Source organism: Dermacentor variabilis, chromosome 6 (genome assembly GCF_050947875.1).
Source record: "Dermacentor variabilis isolate Ectoservices chromosome 6, ASM5094787v1, whole genome shotgun sequence".
NCBI classification, from domain to species: Eukaryota; Metazoa; Arthropoda; class Arachnida; order Ixodida; family Ixodidae; genus Dermacentor; species Dermacentor variabilis.
Genome location: NC_134573.1, coordinates 103,841,830 through 103,868,844, shown reverse-complemented (window position 1 = coordinate 103,868,844; position 27,015 = coordinate 103,841,830). Strand labels below are relative to the sequence as shown.

The 27,015-nt window shown below is 45.4% G+C and overlaps 1 protein-coding gene and 5 non-coding genes across 6 annotated transcripts in view; 1 reads left to right on the top strand and 5 right to left on the bottom strand.

The window, feature by feature from the left end:
- Positions 1–929: 929 nt before the first annotated feature.
- On the top strand, positions 930–1,011 carry TRNAS-AGA (transfer RNA serine (anticodon AGA)). The gene has a single exon. It is a non-coding gene; the product is annotated as a tRNA-Ser (tRNA).
- A 946-nt stretch (positions 1,012–1,957) lies between these two features.
- TRNAM-CAU (transfer RNA methionine (anticodon CAU)) lies at positions 1,958–2,029 on the bottom strand. The gene has a single exon. It is a non-coding gene; the product is annotated as a tRNA-Met (tRNA).
- A 3,191-nt stretch (positions 2,030–5,220) lies between these two features.
- Positions 5,221–5,292, bottom strand: TRNAM-CAU (transfer RNA methionine (anticodon CAU)). The gene has a single exon. It is a non-coding gene; the product is annotated as a tRNA-Met (tRNA).
- Positions 5,293–10,511: 5,219 nt separating this feature from the next.
- Positions 10,512–27,015, bottom strand: part of LOC142586245 (solute carrier family 22 member 12-like) — a 78,440-nt gene continuing 61,936 nt past the window's right edge. The window contains exons 10-12 of the mRNA XM_075697494.1: positions 14,069–14,250; positions 13,784–13,920; positions 10,512–10,569 (exon numbers count right to left, since the gene is read on the bottom strand). Of these exons, the coding sequence (XP_075553609.1) occupies positions 10,512–10,569; positions 13,784–13,920; positions 14,069–14,250 (377 nt within the window). The remainder of the gene's footprint in view (positions 10,570–13,783; positions 13,921–14,068; positions 14,251–27,015) is intronic.
- TRNAL-CAG (transfer RNA leucine (anticodon CAG)) lies at positions 24,683–24,766 on the bottom strand. The gene has a single exon. It is a non-coding gene; the product is annotated as a tRNA-Leu (tRNA).
- TRNAL-CAG (transfer RNA leucine (anticodon CAG)) lies at positions 25,275–25,358 on the bottom strand. The gene has a single exon. It is a non-coding gene; the product is annotated as a tRNA-Leu (tRNA).

Here is a 27,015-nt window from a genome sequence, read left to right as displayed (position 1 = left end):
AGGGAACACTTCAGGCGGAAGAAAAAATAATGTGACGCCATATCCGTTAAAAACATAAGTGTCTTCATTTTATTTTCGAAGGCGCGAAATCTGTTTTGTTGGCCTGCGTTTAGAGCTATATATTCAAATGCCCCGCAATTCCACTTGATGGGCGTTTCAAGATTTCAGTGCGGAAAGCGATGCAGGAAAAGTCCAACCGTACGGTTGTCGAAAACACACCCCTGCACAGAACATACTTTCTTTGGAGGCCGACGAAAGCTTTAGGTGTAGAGTGCTGGTCCTATCGTCGGATGCCAAGCACGTCGGCCAGCGCAGTCGCACGAATCAACTAAACGATTATCTGGCCGCCGTATCTCACTTCTTTTGACTGAACAGGTTAAGAAGCAATGAAGCTACCCGCGTCGCCAAATTCAGACAAACGTCGACAAGCAAAACAGCACAACGTGTGAGGGGGGCGCATTTCAATAGGTGAACTTTACGAGCGCGCCTTTCTGCACACTTCAAACAAGAGCTGCGTTGCACTACAAGTGACAACGGCGCCAACGCCCCCCGTAACGATGGGCACTGAAAAGAAATGTATTTATTAATAACAAAATTCAAAAAAGTTGTATTTTGGTAACTTTTCACGAATATATAACGTTCATCAGGAATTTTATTTTCGTTGAATGAATCTAACTGTGTCTCGCTTGAATTAAAGAACGTCTTTTTCTGTCCCCAATGTTTGTTCCCTCCAAACATAGTCCCGCTTCAATCCCTGCTCCCATAACCACCCTTGCTGATGTCGGTAACAATTTGTGCTGAAGCGCTTTGAGCCCGAAGCTTCGCGACCTATTTGGATCGACCTTGGTGGTTCGCCGAGGAAGGCCACGCGTGCGGCTCGTTTCCGGAAGAGACGAGCCGTGTAAAAATAGCTGACGGCGTTCAGCCGTGCAGTCGTGGCCGAGTGGTTAAGGCGATGGACTAGAAATCCATTGGGGTCTCCCCGCACAGGTTCGAATCCTGTCGACTGCGCATTCTTTTTTATTTCTTAAACCTTTAAATATATACAGCGGCTTTTCGGAGGCATCTGGAAAGTAGCGGATTTAAGAAAAACGATTATCCCGTAGTACTGTTACAGGTAGCACATCAGTTATCGTCAACATGCCCAGCTATAGGAAGTCTGGTGCGCCGTGTTACTTTCGTCTGCAATATAATAACGAACCTTACTTTGTTTTCATTCATTTTCCCCCACAAAATTAGGGATAATACACGTAGACAGGTTAAGGCTTTGCACCTCGGGGCCAGAAATATTGCAGAGACGCAGAACAAATTTCGAAGACAATAGTTTTGGCGATTTAAATAATGAAAGTATGTAGGTAGCGCGCGATTGTGACAAAAGAGAATAGATACGTACGTTTAACACACTTCTTAAATCCGCCCGAATCCTTGGCCGATCTTTATGGATCGCATAGTATTATAACATAGTAGTTGACGCGGTAGGATTTATGTAATGAAGTATTTAAAGCAGATAATACGTAATTTTTAACGCCCACAAACACGGTGTAATTATTTCGCATCTTATTTCCAACAAATTTTTTTTTGTTTCTTTGTTAGCGGGTAATATCTCGCTTTAAGCGTGCCGTATTTTTCTCTTTACGTCTTTTTTTTTTGTCAGTGAATATTTAGTTCTGCAATTTTGTTGACGCTGAAACGTTCTGCGTTTCAATGCTGTAGTATCACCCAGTACACGTAATAAGAAAGCTTACGAGAACCGCTCCAGCAAATGCGCAGCACCACCCAGCGTAATTTCACTCTGAGGAAATTACCAGCGACTGCATTTGATATTCGGGCACAAACAGAATACTTTATTCTACTATTACGCGGTACAAAATTCTAATGAACAATGCACGAGCGCACTGCAGTGTGAAAACTTGGAGAAAGCGTAAAAAAAAAAACTACATATTTAAAAAAAAAAAATTAGCAGAGCGTGGTTTCGATCCACGGACCTCTGGGTTATGGGCCCAGCACGCTTCCACTGCGCCACTCTGCTGAGTACGGTTCGTGCAATATGTAGCCGCAATTTGTCGCTCATGCAGATCGCAAATGTCACACCAGGACGACGTGAAGAGGGCGCTGATGGCGTTCGCCTGCCGCTGCGCCATTAGAAGAAGGAACAAAAAGAAAAACAAAGGTTGCGGAAGCATATTTCCAGCCTCGGCGAGCAACCTGTGACAGCTGTTCTTGTAATAGAACTTCGTGCCCATGTTTACGACTGTCACCTTGGCATGTACCCAGTAAAATTTGCCATGTTTTCTTTTTTCTCAAACTGCTGCCTTCAACTTGCACGTTTCCCGTAGTAGAGGATGTGTCTATTAATAAATAACTGTCGCTTAATTCCTGACTACAGAATTCTGCAATACAGTTGAAGGAAGTATTGTTAGTAGGATTCGAAGAGGGTTCCTTTTTTTTTCGCTAGCAGAACATAACAATGTCAAGGTGTCAGACTTCCCGAAGGGGGAATCTGCTAATCTACAGAATCATGTTTACTATTACAAAGAGAACCTGCATTTTAAGAAAGAATACTTGATGTAATAAATAAAGCTTTCCCGTGTTGTTTGCACATATAATAAGGGCGTTTGATTTAGTAAATCATGACGCGCTGACTCATTCGAATAGAAAGCATACTATGTGCTGGATGTCAGCTTTATCATATTTTCCATTTATCTGTAGGTCGGCCGTGAAATTCACTCCTTATTTATTTACGTCCACAGAGATCTGATTGCGTGATTACTTTGATCGCCGTAATTTTTGCCCTTTTTCTTTGCGTTAAATGAATTCCTCGTCCTCGAAGCTGTAAAGAAGTACTGACAAACCTACAGTCGGCCTAAATAATTTGCTCTCATACACTTTCTATACAAAGTAGTTTCGGTTTCATTTCACAGGAAGTGTATGTAACCATGTCGTGATGCAGAAGGTGGTCACGTGGGAGCAGGACGTCACGAGGTTTGGGCATTCGGAACGGCTCGCTCGACTTGTGTAGGCCAATCACGTTCCCGTGTAACTAAAGATACCTTTTCCTACACAGTTTCACAGCAGGTGAGCTGTTGAGAAACAGGCTCGGCGATGCTCTCTGCACGCTTCATGATTGGTCGGACGCAAACAGCACCATTGTCAACTGCTGTTTCAAATCATTACGGGAACTCAAGCGCTACCAGTTAAGAGAGGAAATTAGATTTTAGGGTGGTACGTGCCTAAAACACCATTTGTTTGAGAGGCACCTCGCACAGTGAACAACTCCGGAACGATTGCGACCACCCGTGTAGTTCTCTAACTTGTATATATATATATATATATATATATATATATATATATATATATATATATATATATATATATATATATACGCACGGCGCACGCGCGCTTTTGTGTTTCACCCTCATCGAAATGCGGCCACCGGGATTCGATCCCGCGACTTCGGGCTTACAGTAGCGCAACACCACATAGCCACAACGCCACCACGTCGGGTGCACTACAACTTCGTCATAATGGTAGCGAAGTTGCGAAAACATTTAAATGCATTGGGATCGTGTTCTGGTCACATGATTTAGATGGACAGAAAAGTGTCACTCAGATACAGCTAACAGCGACACCAGCTAACATATTGGGCTGCATTTCTTCCTGTGATCGTCGTTATGAATTGCCACTTAAATTGATTTATCACGCTGTCTCCGAAGCATGCGAGAAGTAAAGTCGCATTACGTGAAACCGCCATTTTGGAAGCTGTCGTAACACTTTCTACGCTTCAAAAGAGAGCAAATAGACCAGCTGCGTGCTGCAGCTATTTGCAGGATCCATACGCGGAAATATTTTATACAGCAGAATCATAGTCACGCCGAGCGTCTCTTTGAATGCAGAATATATGCATTCAAATATTTTGTTCATGTGTGTCTGCGAATTTGAGAGCTGTTTCCATACTTACTCGTAAATATAAACCTTGTTTAAATGGGAACGAAAGACAAATATTAAACGATGTCATGGTTATATCTTGTCAAATCATGATTCTATATTATTTCGCAGCAAACGATTGATTATACTAGGAGAGAAAAGAAAGGTTAAGCTTGCATATTTTTGAAATTTCGCGACGTCATACATACAGCATCAGTACATCGGTGTGGTGTCGTGATTTTGAAAATATTTCCTCGTATTTAGGTCTTTGTGGTGCAGTGAAGCTTATTTCGATTCGCGAATTTCAGTCTATCACTCGTTTAGAATACGATGCAGTCCTTCTTTACTGATAACCAATAAGTTTGGTCCTAGCAGACACCATCGTAATTCATGACGTCACGGCAAAGTATGAGCACTTGCAGAGGAAGAATGCAGGTTTGCAGGATCACTAAGGTGACAAAATGCTGAGAACGTGTGCAAGGTCGTTCCGGGTTGCCCGAGGCCTATGCTAATACATAACCTAGTTCCCATTCAAAAGTAGCGGTATGAACACGCTCTGAAACGTGCAGTGGAAAGCGGTTAGGTTTATTTTTAACTGTTATCAACGCCCGGATAAGCCGACAGAATTGTTATGTAGTGCAGGATTACCTACACCCCAAAGTCGTGCTTTACTTCATCGCCCAATCTTTTCATATTTATTACTGCTCAACTGCTTTGAGATATACTACACAGGATACGTTGAGACTTAGAAAACAAGACAAACGTAGACCTCAGACGCATGATATCACACTTCAGGAATATTCGTGCAACAAAATACATTTCATTATTATTTTTTTCTGCCCTAGATCCATGCGAGAATGGAATGGTTTCGACCGCCTTATAGTAAAACAGCATATAATAGATGACTTTCTAGAACTAGTACAAAAAAAGAGTTTTGTTTACATGTACTGATGAGCTTGTAAGCGCATCGTATTTATGTATTTCCTATTCTTGTATACGAATTTTTTCCTAATGACGTACCTCTAATCATTATATTTGCGTTTACTGTTGTATTTATTGTCCAACTTATAAAGTGTTTACGCCTGTATTATGCCAACTACTACGCTAACACTAGTACTACGGATTATGCATGCCTTCTCTTGGTTCTTTTCTGTTTGCATTTTAGCCAACTGTTATCTTACCTGCCCTGATTATTGTTTTATGTGTATGCTAATTACGAAGCCCCACTCCTGTAATAACCACGGCACAGGACTGACAATATGAGGAAATAAATAAATACAATAGTGAAAAAAAATCTAGCAGAGCGTGGTTTCGATCCACGGACCTCTGGGTTATGGGCCCAGCACGCTTCCACTGCGCCACTCTGCTGAGCCGAGTACATGCGAGTTCTGGTACCTATTTGATCACCGATCACATAGGGGCGTTTCCATACAAACTGTCAGGGGCTTGTTTGGTGCTTTATACGCGTAATTTACAAATACGGCTAAAGTAATCTAAAGAGGTTCTTGGAAACGCTAATTGAGTTATGCCGCTGAATTATTATTTACAGTATACTTTTTTTTCATGTGAGGCGCCCTTCAGCTCACTCAAGGGGGGGGGGGCGAGGTCGTAGAACCTCACTAGCTGCATCGTAAGTTGGCATGCAAGCTCTGAAATGATTGAATAAATGTCACTTGTATATTCTCTTACGTCATTTCTGTACCCTAGTGGCCGTTGAACCTGCCGCTGGACGCACAAGACGTTTCATGTAACCCACTGCTTTCATTTTCACTTTCACTTTATTTCCTTAAATACCCCTCTTCGGTGTATTACATAAGGGGTGGGTTACAAAGAATACTACTGCTACCTTTCTTGTGTTTACTAGGCTGTAAAGGATTTGTCATCAACAAAGAAAAAGCAGGCGAAACTTTCCTGTGTTGGATTTCGTGCGGTCATCACAACTCCGCCAGTTCATTGTGATATCGCGGATTTCTTTTGTCACTTCTCTTATCGGAGGCGTTTCGCGCGAAGGACAACGTGTCGAATTTCGCTATACGGTATTGAGTCAGCAGACGTGTCAAAATCGACGACGTCATGGCATGGACAGTGTGGGAATTTCAGGATGGCATTGCCACCAGTTTGGTGTAAATGGTTACGGGCGACTCAGCACGCCAGCAGAAGCCAGTCTGGTGCCTGTGTCGTTTCTTGTGCGTTTGGGTGTGACGTGGTGCCCGCTGACGTCAAATGCCGCACCGCTGCGGGGGGGTTTCTATTGTGCTTCGCATCATGTACTTCCTTTCACCGACAAAGGGATAACAAGTTTAAGTGAAGCGCAGTGCAGTGGCGTGAAGTGGTGACCGCTGAAGTCAAGTGCCGCACCTTCGAGTTGTCTATCAAGTCATCCGAAAGAATGGATGTGTGCTGTACAGGCGAAGAAGACCTCCTCGCTCATCAGAGAGACGCCCTTTTAAAGGAATACGAAGGGCTTCCGCCCTGAGGAGGGCAATGAATTGGCCGCCTAAGGAACTAGGGACATTTTAGGCGCGCCGATGCTACACCAGCGGCACCGCCACGTGCATTTTCTTTTCTCTCATTCTTGCTTCACTCAATACATGCAGAAATTGTTAAGTTTCCGCAAAAGCCGAGTCTAGTCTATGCCCGGCCACCTGGTCTTTCGACGCCTATGACAGTTTAAACCCCACAACTCAGGCGTGGATGGAGGGGCTCTAGCGACAGTCATCCCTCGGTTATCATCGGTCGCCAGCCATGCACATCGTATAACGTCGAACGGCAAACGCAATTTAAGAGGGTCTGACGTCGTAACAACATATGCCTATAAACGAGCTTGGTGTAATGCACGTATGTGTGACGTTGCCTGATATTCACATTCACTTCATTTCAACACCATTCATGTCGAGGTGCTGAAGTGTCAAGACTCTTCGAATATCACATGGCTACAGCTTTTCTAATTTGTGTTAGGACTTGACGTAGACGCAAAAGAAACAGCGCGAAAGGTAACATTCTATATAAGAGATTTGTAGATGTTAAACCAATACAATGCAAGCTACGGACGTCTGAGCAATAAAAGCAGAAGGGTACATTAAATTCATGCAAAGAAATCCATGTTGCGAATTACGTTACAGCAGGTAGATGTAACGCGCGAATTATTTATTTCTCCTAGACACAAGCGTTGTTGATTGTTAGAGGTCGATTAGTTTCAAAATACATCCTGAAAATAGATATTACGCTTCTGTAAACTGCGTCTGTCAGAGAATCTAAAGCACACATTTTATATGTGAGTTTACAACTTGAATTTGTTACAATGCTTAGGAGTGTTTTGCAAAAGTCTTACTTACAAATTAATGGCATATTTCAGAGTGGCGTATAATACACCAATTTTGTTCGCTTTAGATGTGCTATTAGGTGCATTTTGCAGAATTATGTTATCGAGTTTTACTGCATAGTTATTAGAGTTGTTGGCTCGCAACGCGAATATAATTGAAACACAAAATACATATATATATGCTGGTAGCCCTTCCTACATACAATCGTTTAAAAGAAACGGAGAAGAATCCACCGACGATTACGATACTCGATCCCTAATGTGAACTTTGAGCGCAGCTGCATGCTTGTTTTAATTTCACGGTATAGTGGCTGGCGAAGACAACGGGTCTCGCGCTGCACATTACAAACGGAGCGGAGAGTGGTGCGATTGCTTCGCTAATCGTTTAGTAAATCGGAAGATTGCGAGACGCAGCGCCTGGGTGATGCGTGGGCGCGAATAACAGCAGCCGCCGCAGACAGACTTCCGCTCATGAAGCGCTTTGTTATTATGGTATCGGAACAGACGACGCGCGCTGCTCTGGCGCCATCTCGTAGCCATAGCCGTCGCAAAACCTGTTTTGCGCGGTACTACGCTTTTCTACTCACGATTTCGCCATACCCTTCTCTTCCGCTTTTCGCCGAAGTGCAAATCTTCGAAAGCGTATCCGGAGCTAAAAAAAAAAAAAAGCAGATCGTACCCAATACAAGCTGCCTACCTTCTTCAGTCCATAGGAGAGTTTGTGTACATGAGGTAGTCCTCCGGAACTTGCGTCGGTTTGTATTCGTTGTGCCATGAGTCTCAACCACCGAGATTAATCTGTGGCTTGTTATTTTGATTATGTGTTCGAGGTAACCTGCGCCTTCGAGCCGTGCGCCCTATACTTGAAAACAGTTCTGGGTGCTGCGCATACAACACTTGAATAGAGCTGCTCGCATTGTCAACGAGGCTACGCCAATCTTAGCAACTTTTGAATGGTTGGAGCGATAACTCAGCGAAGGTTTCTTCGTTCTTGGATGACAAAGTCAACATACCTGCTCGGCTCCGAAATGCAATCTTATGTCTACGAACTGTAGTTGGTTGTCTTTGATCATTTCTACTTTGAATTTGAGTAATAGACCTTGTTCTCGAAAGATCTTTAGCACATTTATCACTTTACTATTACAACTGTCCTTTTCAAGAAAAGCCAACTAGTCATCGGCGTATCTCATTACTTTAGCCGCAAATCAGGCTGCCTACCATGTGATACGTAGGATGGGCTACCAGCATATATATATTTTGTGTTTCTTTCAATAAGTTCAATTGTGAATTGGCACTTGTCCGCGTCAAATTTGTTATGCCTGTCCTGTCTTCAGCTGCACAGTTTTCAAAATGCAATCGTGCCAACTTCCCCAGCTGTCCATACATTTTTTTATTAAAACCTTGGGGGCAGTTGCATATATGAAAAACGTGGAAGCAGTTACATTTTAATGTATTGTCATTTTTTTTAAGATTTTGAGAATGGCACTTAGAGATATCCCCTCCCCCCCCCCCCCCCCATCACCGAATTTCAGTGCTCAATTCAGGCAACCACTGGCGGTGCAGAAAAGGCAGTGTCGGTATTACGTTAGACGGAAACGTGCCACGACGAAGTACGTGCAGAAGTTTGAAGATTGCAGGTCCAGGGCCGATGTTGGCCAAGCAAAGTGTGCTGCATCAGTATCTTCCGCGATTGGCCGCAACGTTCATTTTCATTTTCGCGCATTTCTTGACGAGGCGTTTCCATCTGCTATAACAGCCCTTTCAGCCCGCCCAGCCAGAATCACTTAGACAGCACCTAGATAGCCACCTATGTGATTATGCCCAGGGCACACCCACACACACCCACCCACCCACACACACACACAGAAAAAAGAAACCTGCCCCCAAGGTTCTGATAATTAAATCATGCGGTTTTACGTGCCAAAAACCACTTTCTGATTATGAGGCAAGCCGTAATGGAGGACCCCGAAGCTGTTGTCCATCTGAGGTTCTCTAAAGTGCACCTAAACCTAAGTACACAGGTGTTTTCGCATTTCGCCCCCATCGAAATGCGGCCGCCATTGTCAGGATTCGATCCCGCGACCTTGTGCTCAGCAGCCTATAACACCATAGCCACTGAGCAACTACGGCGGGTGCCCCGAAGGTTCTAATAAAACATTAAGGAATTAAAAAAAAATTTGAAGCTTGGATATTTGCAGCAAAGTATATGCCCTCCTTGCCTATGCTTTAAATATATGCCTAGCAAAAACGCCATGTTCAAACACACAACCTCTTTGTATTTCTACATGACCCCACGATATTGCTGGACATGCGGAATATGTGTCGTATAAATTTTTTTCACAAGAGTGCTCTCATTTTATTTTTGAAACTTACGCACAAATCAAAATTCTGTTTTGTGAAGTTGCTAGAACGGAACCTATTAAAATGCAACAACTTTACTTCAAATCGGCCCAGCGCTAGCCTAATGAGAGCATTTCTGCGTTTGACATGTATTTTAAACAGAGACTTCATTGCTAACTCGCATCCGGAAGTTCTTTTACCCTGCATGTAAGAATCTGCGACAGAAGAACTGAAAGCTGGGTTAGTTGGAACCTATTTATATTCATAGTTTGCACATATTGAAGGCATATAAAAACGCTTTATGGTATGCCTGAAGTTGGTATATGCTTCAGAAATTTTGTGCTAAGTGGCAACTGTCGTGCGCACTACACAGAAACGTAGGTTTTCAACGCCATATGGCGAAACGACCAACGGCGCTTTTGCACAAAGTGACCATTTTAAAAGAAACACTTCTTGCTCCTACAATACATATTTCGTCCCGCACTGGCCCCACTCTGAATGTTTGGGAGCCAATGAACTGTACAGGCCTTTACAACGACTCCTTCTTTCTTACAGGACGAGCTTGGACTACAGTTGCCTTTCCGCATCTGTCGCACTCATCACCGACACAAACAACTTTATGACCACTGTCTAGAATGTCTTTTGTTAATCTTCTTACTGCATTTTGTTTTTCTTTTTTTGCCCCGCTTCTTTCTGTAACGCCTTCGGGCCTTGCCAGTAAGTAAAATAAATAAATAAATGATATAACAAATCGGATTGATTGCTGTAGTATAAGTTTATCGAAAAACTGCAGATGGAGCATCTTCAAATCTGCGGCGTCCGCGGAAAAAGCTACAAGCACGAAAATACGCGACGGGTGTTTAGGCGTGGTCCCTGAGACCGAACGAATTGAACGACGTCCGATGTAAGCCGGGACGGGGGCCAGTCAGGGACCGTCGTCTTCCACGTTGCTCACGTTGTTTATGCGAGATGCTACTGGAGCACTGCGAAGAGAAGCGAGCACTTCCTAACGTTACTGCATGAAGCACTACAGAGGCAACGACGAACAAAAACGTTAGAAGCTGTACTGGGCTGCGACAAAGTGCCCCGTATGGATAGCAATTAAGAGTTCAAATCGGTCAGCAGTAGGCGAAAGAAGGGAAGCTACAAGGCTGGAGCCGTGCCGACTAGAGCGCATGTCCTTGCCCAGGGCAACAACTGTTTCCTAAGCAATTGCGCTAACCTATCTCATTCATTTATGCAAAACTATCTTCACTTTTTTTTTTCATCTGCCATCACATTTTCAGCGATTACAGCGTTCATTTGTTTTCGGTTATTGTTATCTGCGTTGTTGCAACTGCATTGCGTACTATGTTTTCTTTTGCCCCGTAAGGCGTTTGCGACGCGTCAAGCTATTTAACTACTTTTTAGCTCAAGATTACCAATTAGCATGCACAGCGGTAAATAAAATTTATTTGATTGATTGACTGATTACTCGACAACATTTGGTGACAGTTTTGTTTTGATGTCACAGGGTGACATTATATTGCTTGAGCTGGCCTGGTGTCTTAAGCAGATTACATAGCTTCTTCTGCACCAGTGAAAAGGAGCCAAGGCGAGTGCAAGAGAGGTGAGGGCTTTCTACCCTAGGATACACAGAGGAAAGCTGCACACACCCGATGGTCAAGTATCTATTGTTAAAACGAAGGCAAGCCCCGTTTCGGAGCCTTGTCTCCAGGCTGAAGCTTCCCTCAGTCGTCCACTGTTGATCAAGTGTGCACGTTCGTGTGACACCTTCGTCTGAGCAATACTCAATCTCACACAGCCTTCTAGTTCATTATGAAAACATGGAAGACAACGCACTTTTCTGATACTGCGTTGTCGCACGCGAGTCCTTGATGGCAACTTAACGATATTGTCGATGAAAAGCGCAATGGGCACTCCGCAACGAGCTGCAGATGAATATGCCACGGTCAGGGTAGGAGAGCAAACCAATCAAGTGTCGTATACTTGCCTGATCAGAAGCTTTTCTACAGGGTTTTGTTTCACATCTGGGCAAAGCTGCGACTGTTGAATTCAACTCGAACGGGCCACGGAAAATTAAACGTTAGCGCTCAAATGTGTTCACATTAAGTCTGCGAGTGTGACACCTTTATAAGAGAGGATTAATTGTGCGTTTAGCCAGTGCGTGTTTGATAGCAACGCGCGTGCACTGCCCTGAACTCTCATTCTTGGAGACAACACTGCCATCATATTACGAGCAGGCAGGTTTGCTTAAATGTAAAGTTAACATTCATGAAAGAAGTAAACTGCCCTTCTTCGTACTCGATTAAGATGCCACTACCAGAGGTCGTATTTTGATTGCAATTTTCTCTGTTATTCACGCCATTCTATTTTAATGCCAAGGTCAATTGCTGTAAACGTGGATGCCGCTGTTGGGATGCCGTGCTGCGTTACATTAAAGCAGAGCTACCAACACGAAGATGCGCCAGCTGTGGCCATGGCTCCACAGGGCACGAACACATGCCGCCACATGCTGCACAGCGATGGCTTCACTGAGCGCTCGGTAGGTAGGCCTCGCTGATGTACGAAGGAGATGCAAATCGAAGGATTACGTTCGTTTCTCGTTACGTTTAGAAAGTTAGTTATTCAACCCCCAACGGGCCACGACAAGTTCGACGATAGCACTCCCATATCGATTCAGTCTGCAAGCGCGACATCTTTTAATAAATGAGCGCGCTAGTCAGTAATGCTAAGCCTACTAAAAGTTAGTCTTTTGTGCAGCATCGAAGAGATGCAATCAGAAAAGAAGAAAAAAGAAATCTATCAGCTTCTCACAGGAATGTGATCAGACATTCAGTCAAAAAAGCCAACAAACAATAAAGTTTCGACTTTTCATTAGAGCTGCGAAGGACCGGCGAAAGCTTCCATGTGTGCACTCGAACATTCTTTTTTTAATTACGCCTCTATCTAACAGCTGCCCGCAGACGTCGTGCGGTGGTTTCCAGTGCATATCGGTTGACTCCCTAACAGCTACGCATCGGTGTAACATCAGATTGCGTCACCTTGTTTCCCCCTTTTTTACAATCCTTCACTCACGCTTTAACTGCACGTTGATGCCATTATCCTGTTACTTGACACTCTGGCGGGGCAGTGATCCCATTAACTTTGTTTACCACGAACTCAGGTTATGATCACGGAAACGGGGAGGTTTAGTGCGATCGCCGCACTTTGGTTAAGACGCCATATGTTAAAAGACAGAACACTTAAAGAAAGATTAGTTAACGACAACGACAACACGATGGCAACCATCATGAAGACTGTGGTACGATGACCACAGCACGACGTCGACAATGATGGCAACGACGACACAACGACAACACGATGACGACACTCCGTCGAGTAATTAGTACTTAACATAGTGATTAGAAAGCATTCTCAAAACCATGTAGGGCTCTATAAACGTTTCGAATAGTCGAGGATTGTTGCTCCTGCTTCGCAGTCAGGGTTAAGAGAATAAGAGTGCCAAACTGCTCGAATGTTGGTGCAGCGTTATGCCAGAGCGCTAGCCTAGGGTTCTGGCGAATTTCGTAGTACTTACTGGAGCCCACGCGTGCAGGAGCGATTACACTGGAACCTCCGACGAGGCACATATAAAAGCCGACGCACTTGACCCACAGATCAGATTTTCGACGATCGCCTACTCTGCTCGCTGCTATCGTTGTGCTTGAGTGAATTACTTGTTTTGCTGGGTTCGCCCAATACAGAGTTACATTTGTAACTCACAGTTTCGACACCGTGTCGTTCTTCACTGTCACTACCACGTGACAATATAAATAATAACGGAAAGCCAGTTTTTCCTGAACAATGAGCGACGCAACCTGTGGAAGTGCTCTCGTCTGCTGCAGAGGCTCAGCACCGCCGCCGAGAGGACGCTGTCGTTCAGGACCAAATTATTTGCCCCAATGTATCGCGAATTCAAAAACCCTAAACAGCAGCGCTCAAAATTCGCATTAGGTGATGTCTTGATCGTCGGTAAATTTGTCTGTGTGAGTGCGTGCGTGACATCTGCGGTGACGTGATGGTGTCTACACCGGCGCGTTTCTTTTTTTTTTTTAGTGCGTGTGTGTGTTAATACATGCGGTCCTGCGAATCAGCACGTAAAATGCGGACGAGCGTTGCATCTTGTCGTATGGAAACGTCTCGTTGCGTGCGTACTCGAATAGCGTCGTGGCCTGGGCGCGCGCGTAAGCGGTCTGCCGTCTCGTCTCGGGCACGGTGAGCACCAGGCCACTGCTGAGCAGCATCAGCACAGCGAACAGCACGAGCGGCACGAACGACCCGTCGTCGCCACCCTGCAACGACGGCGTATCACGCGGGGCAGTCAACGGGATGACAGAATGAGGCTCGTCCACGTAACGTGCAGCAGTAGTATACCACCGGTGGACATTTCAGCAATTACATGTGCCAGGTGGGATAACCCCGCCAATAGCCTACACTCACCAGCAACATGATGTATGGTGAACTGAGCGCGCCGAGCACGTTGGATGCTTCGCCCCAGCAGTAGGCGAATGTTAGCACGTGCTGCGGAAACAGCTCCACGTTCATCACGGACAGCACGCAGTGCACTATGGCTTGCGCAAACAAACCGAGAACAACCAGGACCGTGTACTCAAGGTCGTCCTCTGCACAGTTAAATGAGTCTCAGGCTATCCACTCAAGCAGATGCTGAAGATTTGGCATTCTTATCGTATAGTTCTTATGACTGCAGATTGTGCTGTTGCAAAAAGGGCACGAGGAACGAAAGATAGAATGAAAGGAAACATTGTGCGGGTCCTACGCACCATGAGAATAGACTTAATTGAAGCTTTCTGTGCTGTTTACTAATGTTTAATTTCTTCGGCGTTTAGTCCAATAACGAGAGGGGTGATTTGATGTTAAACGTTACCTTGCATGCACCACTGCTCTTTGTCTGCGAAGTACACAGGACACACAGTGAGACGTGTTTACTTCAAGCGTTGTTGCGCGCCGTTGTTCATAACTTCCGAGGAGGTTAGCATTGTCATTGCCTCAGACGGCACCTCTCATCGTGGCAGAAAAGTTAAACTCTAATTGAAGTGTAGGACTGAACGTACCAAGTCAACAATTTGATTATATAAGGCGTGCCGTAGTGGCGGACTACGCCTTAATTTAGCCCCCTGAAGTTCTTTGACGGGCACCTAAATCGAAGTACACGAGAGTATTACAGCGAAGCTGTATACCTCTGTGGTCCAAGTACAAAATCAAGGAAGGGGCTGACAGATGGAATAGTACACTGTAGTATAAAGTTTGTAAACGGGGATAAGGTGCCTCAGAAAGGCTGGCCAACGTTTCGATAGGAGGGCCTATCTTCGTCAAAGATGGCCTCGTCACCCTCAGCATGTTAGTGTTAAAGGTTTAGTGCAGTGACGTCACGTGCGGGTGTTGTCGGTGGCGGTTGGTTATAAAGGGAGAGACTTCAGAGGTAATGAGCGCTGTCGCCTGACATCTGTGAGCTTCGTTCCCAAGACGACGGGACAAGAGCGGGAGAGTGGGAAGGCGGGGAGAAAAAAGAAAGGAAAAAAAAAGAAAACGGGGGGGGGTCACCAAGAGGAAAAAAAGGAGAAAGAACAAGAAAAAAAAAGGAGGCATGGGAGGGCGTTGGGGAAGCGAGAGGTTAGGGAGCATTCAGGGGTGTCGTTGGCGGCATGTTTTTGTGGCATTAGAAGAGCCGGTCAGGCGGTCAGTGCGCGAGTAACACAAAAGAAAAAGGAACATGAGTTGAAAGAGCGACTTGAGAAGCATAGGAGGGTTACTACCTACAGATACATGGTACAAGCGTAGCGACACCTTTTGCACCAATATGGGGATTCTAGAAACAGATTTCCTGTCGCGCTGCACTGACAAGCCCCACACATACCTACGATACATAGACGACATATTCATAATACGGGGAGATGGTGAAGACAGTCTAGTTAAATATGCAGCATTTCTAAACTCTTTTCATCCAACAATGAAATTCACATCAGAATCCTCAACTGAGCTCATACATTTTCTGTACACAACAACATTCATTGACAATGCGGCGCTGAAGACAACGCTGTATAGAAAACCTTTCGACAAACAACATTAGCTAGAATATACGAGCCACCATCCCAGACATTGCAAACAAGGCATCTTTAAAGGCCAAGACACACGACTACGTCGCATTTGCGTCGAAAACCCAGACTACATAGATAGACTCGATCACCTCAAAGGTGCAGCGGTGGCGTAGAGGTAGAACACCCGCCTCGCGTGCAAGAGGTCCGTGGCTCGAATCCCGGTGCCGGCAATTTTCCACCGGATTACAAAAAAAAAAAAAAATCCGCGTGTTGATAAAATTGCACAAACAGGCCTGGAGTGTGGCCTGATCCCGGTAACCAGAACCGGTAACGCACTCCCTCACCAGAGCAGGATTGGCCACCCTGGTGCAGTACTTGGCCACAACCTCCTATGAACACAACAATCAAACCCCGGCCCTCAGTCCCCAGCAGCTGCGAAGCAACTGACCACGGCGGCGGTCAGACCTGCGACGCAGCAGAGGGTGCTAAGAATCACTGGCTCCGGACAGGCCGCCATTGGAATATGAACCTGGCAACGTTTAACGCTAGAACGTTATCTAGTGAGGCGAGTCTAGCAGTGCTATTGGAGGAATTAGAGGGCAGTAAATGGGATATAATAGGGCTCAGTGAAGTTAGGAGGCCGAAAGAAGCATATACAGTGCTAAATAGCGGGCGCGTCCTGTGCTACCGGGGCTTAGCGAATAGAAGAGAACTAGGAGTCGGATTCCTGATTAATAAGAATATAGCTGGTAACATACAGGACTTCTATAGCATTAACGAGAGGGTGGCAGGTCTTCTTGTGAAACTTAATAAGATATACAAAATGAAGATTGTACAGGTCTACGCCCCTACATCCAGTCATGATGACCAGGAAGTCGAAAGCTTCTATGAAGACGTGGAATCGGCGGTGGAGAGAGTGAAAACTAAATACACTATACTAATGGGCGACTTTAATGCCAAGGTAGGCAAGAAGCAGGCTGGAGACAAGGCAGTGGGGGAATATGGCATAGGCACTAGGAATAGCAGGGGAGAGTTATTAGTAGAGTTTGCGGAACAGAATAATATGAGGATAATGAATACCTTCTTCCGCAAGCGGGATAGCCGAAAGTGGACGTGGAGGAGCCCGAACGGCGAGACTAGAAATGAAATAGACTTCATACTCTGCGCTAACCCTGGCATCATACAAGATGTGGACGTGCTCGGCAAGGTGCGCTGCAGTGACCACAGGATGGTAAGAACTCGAATTAGCCTAGACCTGAGGAGGGAACGGAAGAAACTGGTACATAAGAAGCCGATCAATGAGTTAGCGGTAAGAGGGAAAATAGAGGAATTCCAGATCAAGCTACAGAACAGGTATTCAGCTTTAACTCAGGAAGAGGACCTTAGTGTTGAAGCAATGAACGACAATCTTGTGGGCATCATTAAGGAGTGTGCAATGGAAGTCGGTGGTAACTCCACTAGGCAGGATACCAGCAAACTATCGCAGGAGACGAAAGATCTGATCAAGAAACGCCAATGTATGAAAGCATCTAACCCTACAGCTAGAATAGAACTGGCAGAACTTTCGAAGTTAATCAACAAGCGTAAGACAGCTGACATAAGGAAGTATAATATGGATAGAATCGAACATGCTCTCAGGAGGGGAGGAAGCCTAAAAACAGTGAAGAAGAAACTAGGAATTGGCAAGAATCAGATGTATGCGTTAAGAGACAAAGCCGGCAATATCATTACTAATATGGATGAGATAGTTCAAGTGGCTGAGGAGTTCTGTAGAGATTTATACAGTACCAGTGGCACCCACGACGATAATGGAAGAGAAAATAGTCTAGAGGAATTCGAAATCCCGAAGGTAACGCCGGAAGAAGTAAAGAAAGCCTTAGGAGATATGCAAAGGGGAAGGCAGCTGGGGAGGATCAGGTAACAGCAGATTTGTTGAAGGATGGTGGACAGATTGTTCTAGAGAAACTGGCCACCCTGTATACGCAATGCCTCATGACCTCGAGCGTACCGGAATCTTGGAAGAACGCTAACATAATCCTAATCCATAAGAAAGGGGACGCCAAAGACTTGAAAAATTATAGACCGATCAGCTTACTGTCCGTTGCCTACAAAGTATTTACTAAGGTAATTGCAAATAGAATCAGGAACACCTTAGACTTCTGTCAACCAAAGGACCAGGCCAGATTCCGTAAAGGCTACTCAACAATAGACCATATTCACACTATCAATCAAGTGATAGAGAAATGTGCAGAATATAAGCAACCGTTGTATATAGCTTTCATTGATTACGAGAAAGCGTTTGATTCTGTCGAAACCTCAGCAGTCATGGAGGCATTACGGAATCAGGGTGTAGATGAGCCATATGTAAAAATACTGGAAGATATCTATAGCGGCTCCACAGCCACCGTAGTCCTCCATTAAGCAAGCAACAAAATCCCAATAAAGAAAGGCGTCAGGCAGGGAGATACGATATCTCCAATGCTATTCACAGCGTGTTTACAGGAGGTATTCAGAGACCTGGATTGGGAAGAATTGGGGATAAAAGTTAATGGAGAATACCTTAGTAACTTGCGATTCGCTGATGATATTGCCTTGCTTAGTAACTCAGGGGACCAATTGCAATGCATGCTCACTGACCTGGAGAGGCAAAGCAGAAGAGTGGGTCTAAAAATTAATATGCAGAAAACTAAAGTAATGCTTAACAGTCTCGGGAGAGAACAGCAATTTACAATAGGCAGCGAGGCACTGGAAGTCGTAAGGGAATACATCTACTTAGGGCAGGTAGTGACGGCGGATCCGGATCATGAGACGGAAATAATCAGAAGAATAAGAATGGGCTGGAGTGCGTTTGGCAGGCATTCCCAAATCATGAACAGCAGGTTGCCGTTATCCCTCAAGAGAAAAGTATATAATAGCTGTGTCTTACCAGTACTCACCTACGGGGCAGAAACCTGGAGGCTTACGAAAAGGGTTCTACTCAAATTGAGGACGACACAACGAGCTATGGAAAGAAGAATGATAGGTGTAACGTTAACGGATAAGAAAAGAGCAGATTGGGTGAGAGAACAAACGCGAGTTAATGACATCTTAGTTGAAATCAAGAAAAAGAAATGGGCATGGGCAGGACATGTAATGAGGAGGGAAGATAACCGATGGTCATTAAGGGTTACGGACTGGATCCCAAGGGAAGGGAAGCGTAGCAGGGGGCGGCAGAAAGTCAGGTGGGCGGATGAGATTAAGAAGTTTGCAGGGACGGCATGGCCACAATTAGTACATGACCGGGGTTGTTGGAGAAGTATGGGAGAGGCCTTTGCCCTGCAGTGGGCGTAACCAGGCTGCTGCTGCTGCTGCTGATGATGATGATGACCTCAAAGAAACCCTATCAAACAGGAACCACCCAAACAGTGACCTTCAAGTAGCCTACACCGCTTTGAAAGACAGTGCATAAAAATGTATCTTTCTGATCACGTAGAAACAAAAATCTGGAAACGACTTGTCTTAAAAGAGATGAACCAACCCTAAGCCTCCACTTTTCACTGTCCTGAACAAATTAGTGCGACTAGAACACTATTGATGCGCACAATGCTTGTAACTCATACCAAATTTTGGCCAGTAAGGACACATTACACTGTTGCTCGTGTGAACATTGATAGGTCTTTCCCACCCAGCTTTGTCGTTTTCACCTTAATTTCTTCGAACTTTCCTTGCCCATAATCTTTAGTGTTCTGGTGATGTTGTAGAGGTACCCCAAGGTACTTGGTGGACACATTCTTCTTCTGCACTTTTGCAAAAAGTGGAGGTGTGTCCTCCCATTGTCCATTCCATATCCTAATCGACGTGCCCCAATTAATTATGCTCCCCGTCATCTTACAATAATTTGTCACAACATTAACAGCATTGCTTAAACTTTGCTTGTCGACACAAAAGACAGTGACTTCATCCGCGTGTGCTAGCAATTTTACTTCACTGTAACCCACCCTAAAACCCCCGACTTGGCTCTCTTTTAATATCTTTAGACAGAATGGCTCGAGATAGGGCAAAGAGTATAGACGTTAAACCACATCGCTGTCTCACGGAAGACCTGTCTGCAATGCTGGAAATTAGTGTTCTATTAACGATGACTTTTGTGAAAACGTCTGCATAGCACATTCTGATCCCTTCTGTTAAGATTGTTCCCACATTCACGTGCTCCAAAATATTGAAAAGAATTGTGTGTGTCACTCTATGGAACGCTTTTTCTATGTCCAATTGTATCATGGCCACCCTACCAGAAAAGTCGTCACAATGCTCAAGCACTGTTCTTGCTACGTGTATGTTCGTAGTTATTGACCTCCCCTTAATGCCGCATGCTTGATGTGGCCCTATCAATCGTGTCATTATACTCTGTAGCCTTCTGCCCAAAACTTTAGTGTATATCTTATAGTCTGAGTTTGTTAAGCTGATTGGACGGTAGGCTCGCACGGATAGGAGTGATGAGGGATCGGTAGTTTTGGGTATCAGGACAATACGACTCTCGCGAAACGACGGTGGCAGTACCCGATTTTCATAGGCTTCTGTGGTAACGTAATAAAGAGCTGCAGCTATATCAGTTTTGAAAGCTTTATAGAATGATCCACTCAGTCCATCAGGTCCTGGCGTTTTGCCAGGGCTCAAGTCATCTATAGCCTGCTCCGTTTCTTTGATGCTTATTGACATTTCTAATCTATTTCGCTGCTCATCTTCTAGACTTGGCAAAAGGTGTAAGAATTCATTTTCGAAACCCTGTTCGCATTGCGTTTCATGTCCTAAGAGTTCGCTGTCATCATCATCATCATCATCATCATCATCATCATCGTCATCGTCGTCGTCGTCGTCATCATCATCATCATCATCATCAGCCTGGTTGCGCCCACTGCAGGGCAAAGGCCTCTCCCATGCTTCTCCAACAACCCCGGTCATGTACTAATTGTGGCCATGCCGTCCCTGCAAACTTCTTAATCTCATCCGCCCACCTAACTTTCTGCCGCCCCCTGCCACGCTTCCCTTGCCTCGGGATCCAGTCCGTAACCCTTAATGACCATCGGTTATCTTCCCTCCTCATTACATGTCCTGCCCATGCCCATTTATTTTTCTTGATTGCAACTAAGATGTCATTAACTCGCGTTTGTTCCCTCACCCAATCTGCTCTTTTCTTATCGCTGTAATATTCTACAATGGCACGTTGGATGGTTTTCTTATCACGTACTATTTCACTTCGGTATGTTATCGCATTTACCTCCTTTCGTGTGGCATAACTCTTTTCACCCGAAAACGAGCGCTTTGTAGCTTGTTTTCCGCACCATAGACGTTCTGCGCATGCGCGTATAAGTGCGCCTCGATATGTTTCCCTATCGACAAGTTCCAACTGTGCTTTCGTTCGCCTTATTTCTTTAGCAAAACATCCAGGACGGGTGCTTTCCATGCTTAAATAAAAGTCGAGCTCACTTTGGAATTCTATTTCTTTTCTTTTTTTATTGGTGGTGTAAAAAGCTGGACCTTTCTATGGCTATTTGTTTCTTGCTTAAAACACTCCCACCTTTCCGTGCAGTCACTATGATCACCCAATAACAGCTCTTGAATGCTATCTTGAATTTTTTAAATGAAAGTTTCTCCTGCAGCAATTTCTCATTGAATTTCCGAAGACCCCAGTTGAAACTTGACGCTTCTTTGGACCAAGCGAAAAACGGACCCAACTGTGGTCGACAAAATAAACATGCTTGACTTCATAATCACTGCACAATGGCAACGCTTCCACAGAAACATAGACACTATCCAGTCTGGCGTGGCTGTCCCCTTGAAGATGAGTGAAACGAGATGCATCATTATTGGCTAAAACGTCGCCTATATCCTCTAAATTATGTTCAACGAGCGCTGCCAAATGAAGCGCCCTGCCTTCGAGACCAGGCTGATACGGGCTGTGCCTTCTGCTTTCAAGACACAGTTGAAGTCTCCCATCCATCACCGTAATTCTCTCACACTTCAAGTGACATTCCACGCTTTCAAGAAAAAAAAAAAACGCCCTGCACTCGGCTGTTTCATTCGGCGTAACACAGATAATGCGCGACTTCAGATTACAAACCAAAAAATCACACATTATAATATGCCCGGTAACACCACTAAATACATTTTGCACATTTATACCAATATTATTGCTAAGAAAGAGCACATACAGCCCCCTGCGATACCAACAGCATGAGAAACGCACACGTAATATCTAGGCATGAGCGTTTGGACTAGGCGTTCGGTCCCTTCCTCCGTTTCAATCTTTGTCTATTTACAGCAACAATGTCCAGATTGTTTTCAATGAAGGGTAGATTAAGCTGGCACTGCTTCTTCTTTGCCGTAAGTACCCGCACGTTAATCGTGCCTACGCGTAAAGGTGTTTGAAGGCGTAGCGGCATTTCTACTGGAAAGAGATCAAGGCCGATAGACCCCAATACATTTACAGCTGTCGTCGATTCCGAAGCATCACGCACATTACGGTGGCAAGTTTGCAGTCAGCCTGCACTGTTGACTGCCCTTCCATGGGCAGCTCAGAAGTAGCAGCATTTTCCACCATCTCCCCCCCCCCCCCTATACGTGCAATGACGCGCGAACGTACGAAGTGTTAAGTCGGCTTATTCACCGACACCTTTCTGTCCAGCGGTATGGTTGGCGTCGGTCTAAAGGCTGGCCTTCGGCCAGTTGCTGACTTCACAGGTGCCTCGTTCGCACTTTCAGTGCTCCCCTTTTGCTTTCTACCGGCACTTTGCTGGTTTCCATAGTGTCCATTACGCATGAGTCATCCTCAGTCGTTGCTACGGAGGGTTTCTTGCTTGTACTTGCGTCATTATTTCTTTCAGCGTCCTCAGCAGATGTAGGCTCGCCAGATGCCGATATGTCTTCACTCGCAGCCTGCTTTACATCTCGTTTCGCAGTCGTTGCCGCGGCGTCTTTCTTCGAAAGTGGCGACAGTGACGATCCCTACGCACAGGCACTTTCCTCTGCGTCGACTTCGTCCATGAGGTGCTCGTTGACGACTTCCTCACTTCTCGGTGGCCGCGCCACGTTAGCATACGTGCGCACGCACTGACTTTCTTCGTGGTCGAAGCGTCGACACACACAGCAACGCGGCACTCGCGCCTGATGTGCCCCGTAAGGTTGCACCGAAGACACAGTGGAGCACGACCTGGCACGACCAGTAGCGCCATTATGCCTGCTACTCGCAGCTGATGTGGTCGATCATCAACTGTCACGCCAAGCTTCCGCTTGAGGGACACCGTACGCATAGACGACCCCGTTTCCGTGATGCCTGGTACTCGTAATTGTTCTTCCTGGACGTCGGAGACGTTCTCGTACGGAGCAATCGCCACATGTACGTCTTCGTCGTGCAGATTGTGCAGCAACCAGTGCAGTTTAACCCGGGCATCCCGTTTGTGTGAATCTACAACAAAACAACGTCGTTCCTTGACTTAACTTCCGTATACTTCAGAATCTTCTTTGTCGCCTCTGCGCTCTCGAAGGTCACCGCCCAGACCTGGTTCATCTGGAACGCCCCCAATTCGACCACCTCGGGGAGCAATTCCAGATGACCCACCGTGTCCCGAAAATCTTCGACACGAAATGGTCTCGCTTTCACGTCGCCGTGAAGAAAAACTGTGTTTAAAACACACGAACCTGTAGGCAATGGCGGCAAAACAACGTGGCATTCCTGTTTAACGGAGGCAGGCATCCGGTTTCCGCGGCTTGGCGTAGGCGCATGCAAATACTGCCCCTACGGAGCGCGACATTCGACGTCCGTGCCGAACGGTAACCGGAAGCAAAATCCTCGGCCATCCTAACGGGACACTTTTTTTTTATTCCCAAAATGACGTACATATATAGAAACACGTTGGCCTACTTGGACCAACGTGACAAGCTAAAATTTCTTGAAATTCACCAATTCATGAAGAATACGTACCCAACAAGTCAGGCGGATCTGCCTGTACACGATATGTCTCACCTTATGAAAATAATACTCTCAACAAAGTTTTCTCGTGCTGAGCGCACATTCACATCCGCATGTGTTACCGCCATCCGTGTCTTCCAAAGACTATGGAGGCCCAGGAGCATTATCATGTCGTACGGTAAGCCTTGATCGCTGTCTCCGGCAAGAAACGGATACCTTGTGCTGTTATCGGCCGTTCCTTTTTAAGAGTGCGTTGCAAGACGTCCCAATAATATGTTGCATCCTAGCACTCAATGAAGGCGTGCTCAATGGTCTCCGGCTTGTTACATAGCGCATGGTTTGTCGTCCACGGTACAAATATTCCTTTGTCGGCAATTCATGTTTTAACCGGAAGGGTAGATGTACGCAGTTTAAAGAAGAACGACTTTACGCTTGCTCTCACTGACATCCTTTTAACTCTTTTTAAAACATCTTGTCCTGGGCCTCCATAATATTTCATTCGGTGCAAAGGCACTGGCAGCATAACTTCAACTAAATCCTTGTAAAGTTTCTTTCATGTCACTGCGCTCAGCTACTGCCGTGAAAACGGAGCCTTTAGTAATCGAAGGGAGTCGACTACCTCCCGCAAGTAGCCTTGAAGCCGATAGTTTACAGGCTGTTCATTAGACACAATAAATTCAGGCAGAACGCTTTTCAAACGGACCTGGATCATCGTACGCAAGCATGAATCATTTTGGTCTCGTAAGAAGACAAAACGAGAAACACTCTGTCGTAAGAACAAATGGGACAATCCAACGCCACCATCTCGAACAGGACGAAACACCTTAGTTCAGTCATGACCTATTCCCAAGTGGAACTACAGATAAAAACAGCAAATACTCTGTGCATTTTCTGTATATTCACATGGGTCCATCGTTACGGGAAACGTCTAGAGCGGAAAACGGAAGCGAGTCAACAGTACTTTAGCGCTGCGCATTCACAAAAGAGGAAAAGGAGAGAGATGAAGAACTGCCTGCTCTTTTCTTTTTACATCAGAGGACAAAGAGGAACCTTTGTCAGAAGTGGCATTCGAACCCACGCCCGGAAGACCGGACTGCCACCTGAACGCAGCGCCTTCGACCGCTCGGCCATCCTGACGGGACACGACTTCTTTTTTTCTTTATTGCCAGTCCTCGACATATCACAACACAAATTCCTAAATGATATAAACAAAGACCAAAGAAGCAAAAAGGAATGAATACACAAACGAAACAAACAACAGTAATATTTACATTCGTTGCCGTCCGCTACTGCGGCACGACGTTGTCGGATTAAAATTCCTTTAGTGCTGTAAGGGGTTCAACCCTCGACAGCCACTCAGGAACAGGCTGTTGCAACTTCTGCATCCTGACGGGACACGACGAGACCGGGAAGCGGAAGCGAGTCAACCATACTTTAGCGCTGCGTATTCCCAAAAGATGAAAAGGAGAGAGATGAAGTGATGCGGAAACGAAGTGATCCTGACGAGACACGACGAGAGCGGAAAGCGGAAGCAAGTCAACCATACTTTAGGGCTGCGTATTCCCAAAAGATGAAAAGGAGAGAGATGAAGTGATGCCTGCTCTTTTCTTTTTACATCAGATGACAAAGAAAAAAAAAGACCCTTTCTCAGAAGTGGGATTCGAACCCACGCCCGGAAGACCGGACTGCGACCTGAACGCAGCGCCTTGGACCGCTCGGGCATCCTGACGGGACGCTACGCGAGCGGGAAGCGGAAGCGAGTCAACCATACTTTAGCGCTCTCCAACTACCCCGGTCATGTGCTAATTGTGGCCATGTTGTCCCTGCAAACTTCTTAATCTCATCTGTCCACCTAACTTTCTGCCACCTGCTACACTTCCCGTCCCTTGGAATTCAGTCCGTAACCCTTAATGACCATCGGTTATCTTCCCTCCTCATTACATGTCCTGCCCATGCCCCCCCCCCCCCCCCATTTCGTTTTCTTGATTTCAACTAAGATGTCATTACCTCGTGTTTATTCACTCACCCAATCTGCTCTTTTCTTATCCCTTAACGTTACATGCACAATTCTTCTTTCCATAGCTCGTTGTGTCGTCCTCAATTTGAATAGAACCCTTTTGTAAGCCTCCAGGTTTCTGCCCCGTAGGTGAGTACTGGTAAGACACAGCTATTATATACTTGTCTCTTGAGGGATAACGGCAACCTGCTGTTCATGATTTGGGACTTCCTGCCAAACGCACTCCAGCCCATTCTTATTCTTCTGATTATTTCCGTCTCATGATCCGGATCCGCCGTCACTACCTGCCCTAAGTAGATGTATTCCCTTACGACTTCCAGTGCCTCGCTGCCTATTGTAAATTGCTGTTCTCTCCCGAGACTGTTAAGCATTACTTTAGTTTTCTGCATATTAATTTTTAGACCCACTCTTCTGCTTTGCCTCTCCAGGTCAGTGAGCATGCGTTGCAATTGGTCCCCTGAGTTACTAAGCAAGGCAATATCATCAGCGAATCGCAAGTTACTAAGGTATTCTCCATTAACTTTTATCCCCAATTCTTCCCAATCGAGGTCTCTCATACCTCCCGTAAACACGCTGTGAATAGCATTGGAGATATCGTATATCCCTGCCTGACGCCTTTCTTTATTGGGATTTTGTTGCTTGCTTTATGGAGGACTACGGTGGCTGTGGAGCCGCCATAGATATCTTCCAGTATTTTTACATATGGCTCATCTACACCCTGATTCCGTAATGCCTCCATGACTGCTGAGGTTTCGACTGAATCAAACGCTTTCTCGTAATCAATGAAAGCTATATATAAGGGTTGGTTATATTCTGCACATTTCTCTATCACTTGATTGATAGTGTGAATATGGTCTATTGTTGAGTAGCCTTTACGGAATCCTGCCTGGTCCTTTGGTTGACAGAAGTCTAAGGTGTTCCTGATTCTATTTGCGATTACTTTAGTAAATAGTTTGTAGGCAACGGACAGTAAGCTGATCGGTCTATAATTTTTCAAGTCTTTGGCGTCCCCTTTCTTATGGATTAGGATTATGTTAGCGTTTTTCCAAGATTCCGGTACGCTCGAGGTCATGAGACATTGCGTATACAGGGTGGCCAGTTTCTCTAGAACAGTCTGTCCACCATCCTTCAACAAATCTGCTGTTACCTGATCCTCCCCAGCTGCCTTCTCCCTTTGCATATCTCCTAAGGCTTTCTTTACTTCTTCCGGCGTTACCTTCGGGATTTCGAATTCCTCTAGACTATTTTCTCTTCCATTATCGTCGTGGGTGCCACTGGTACTGTACAAATCTCTATAGAACTCCTCAGCCACTTGAACTATCTCATCCATATTAGTAATGATATTGCCGGCTTTGTCTCTTAACGCATA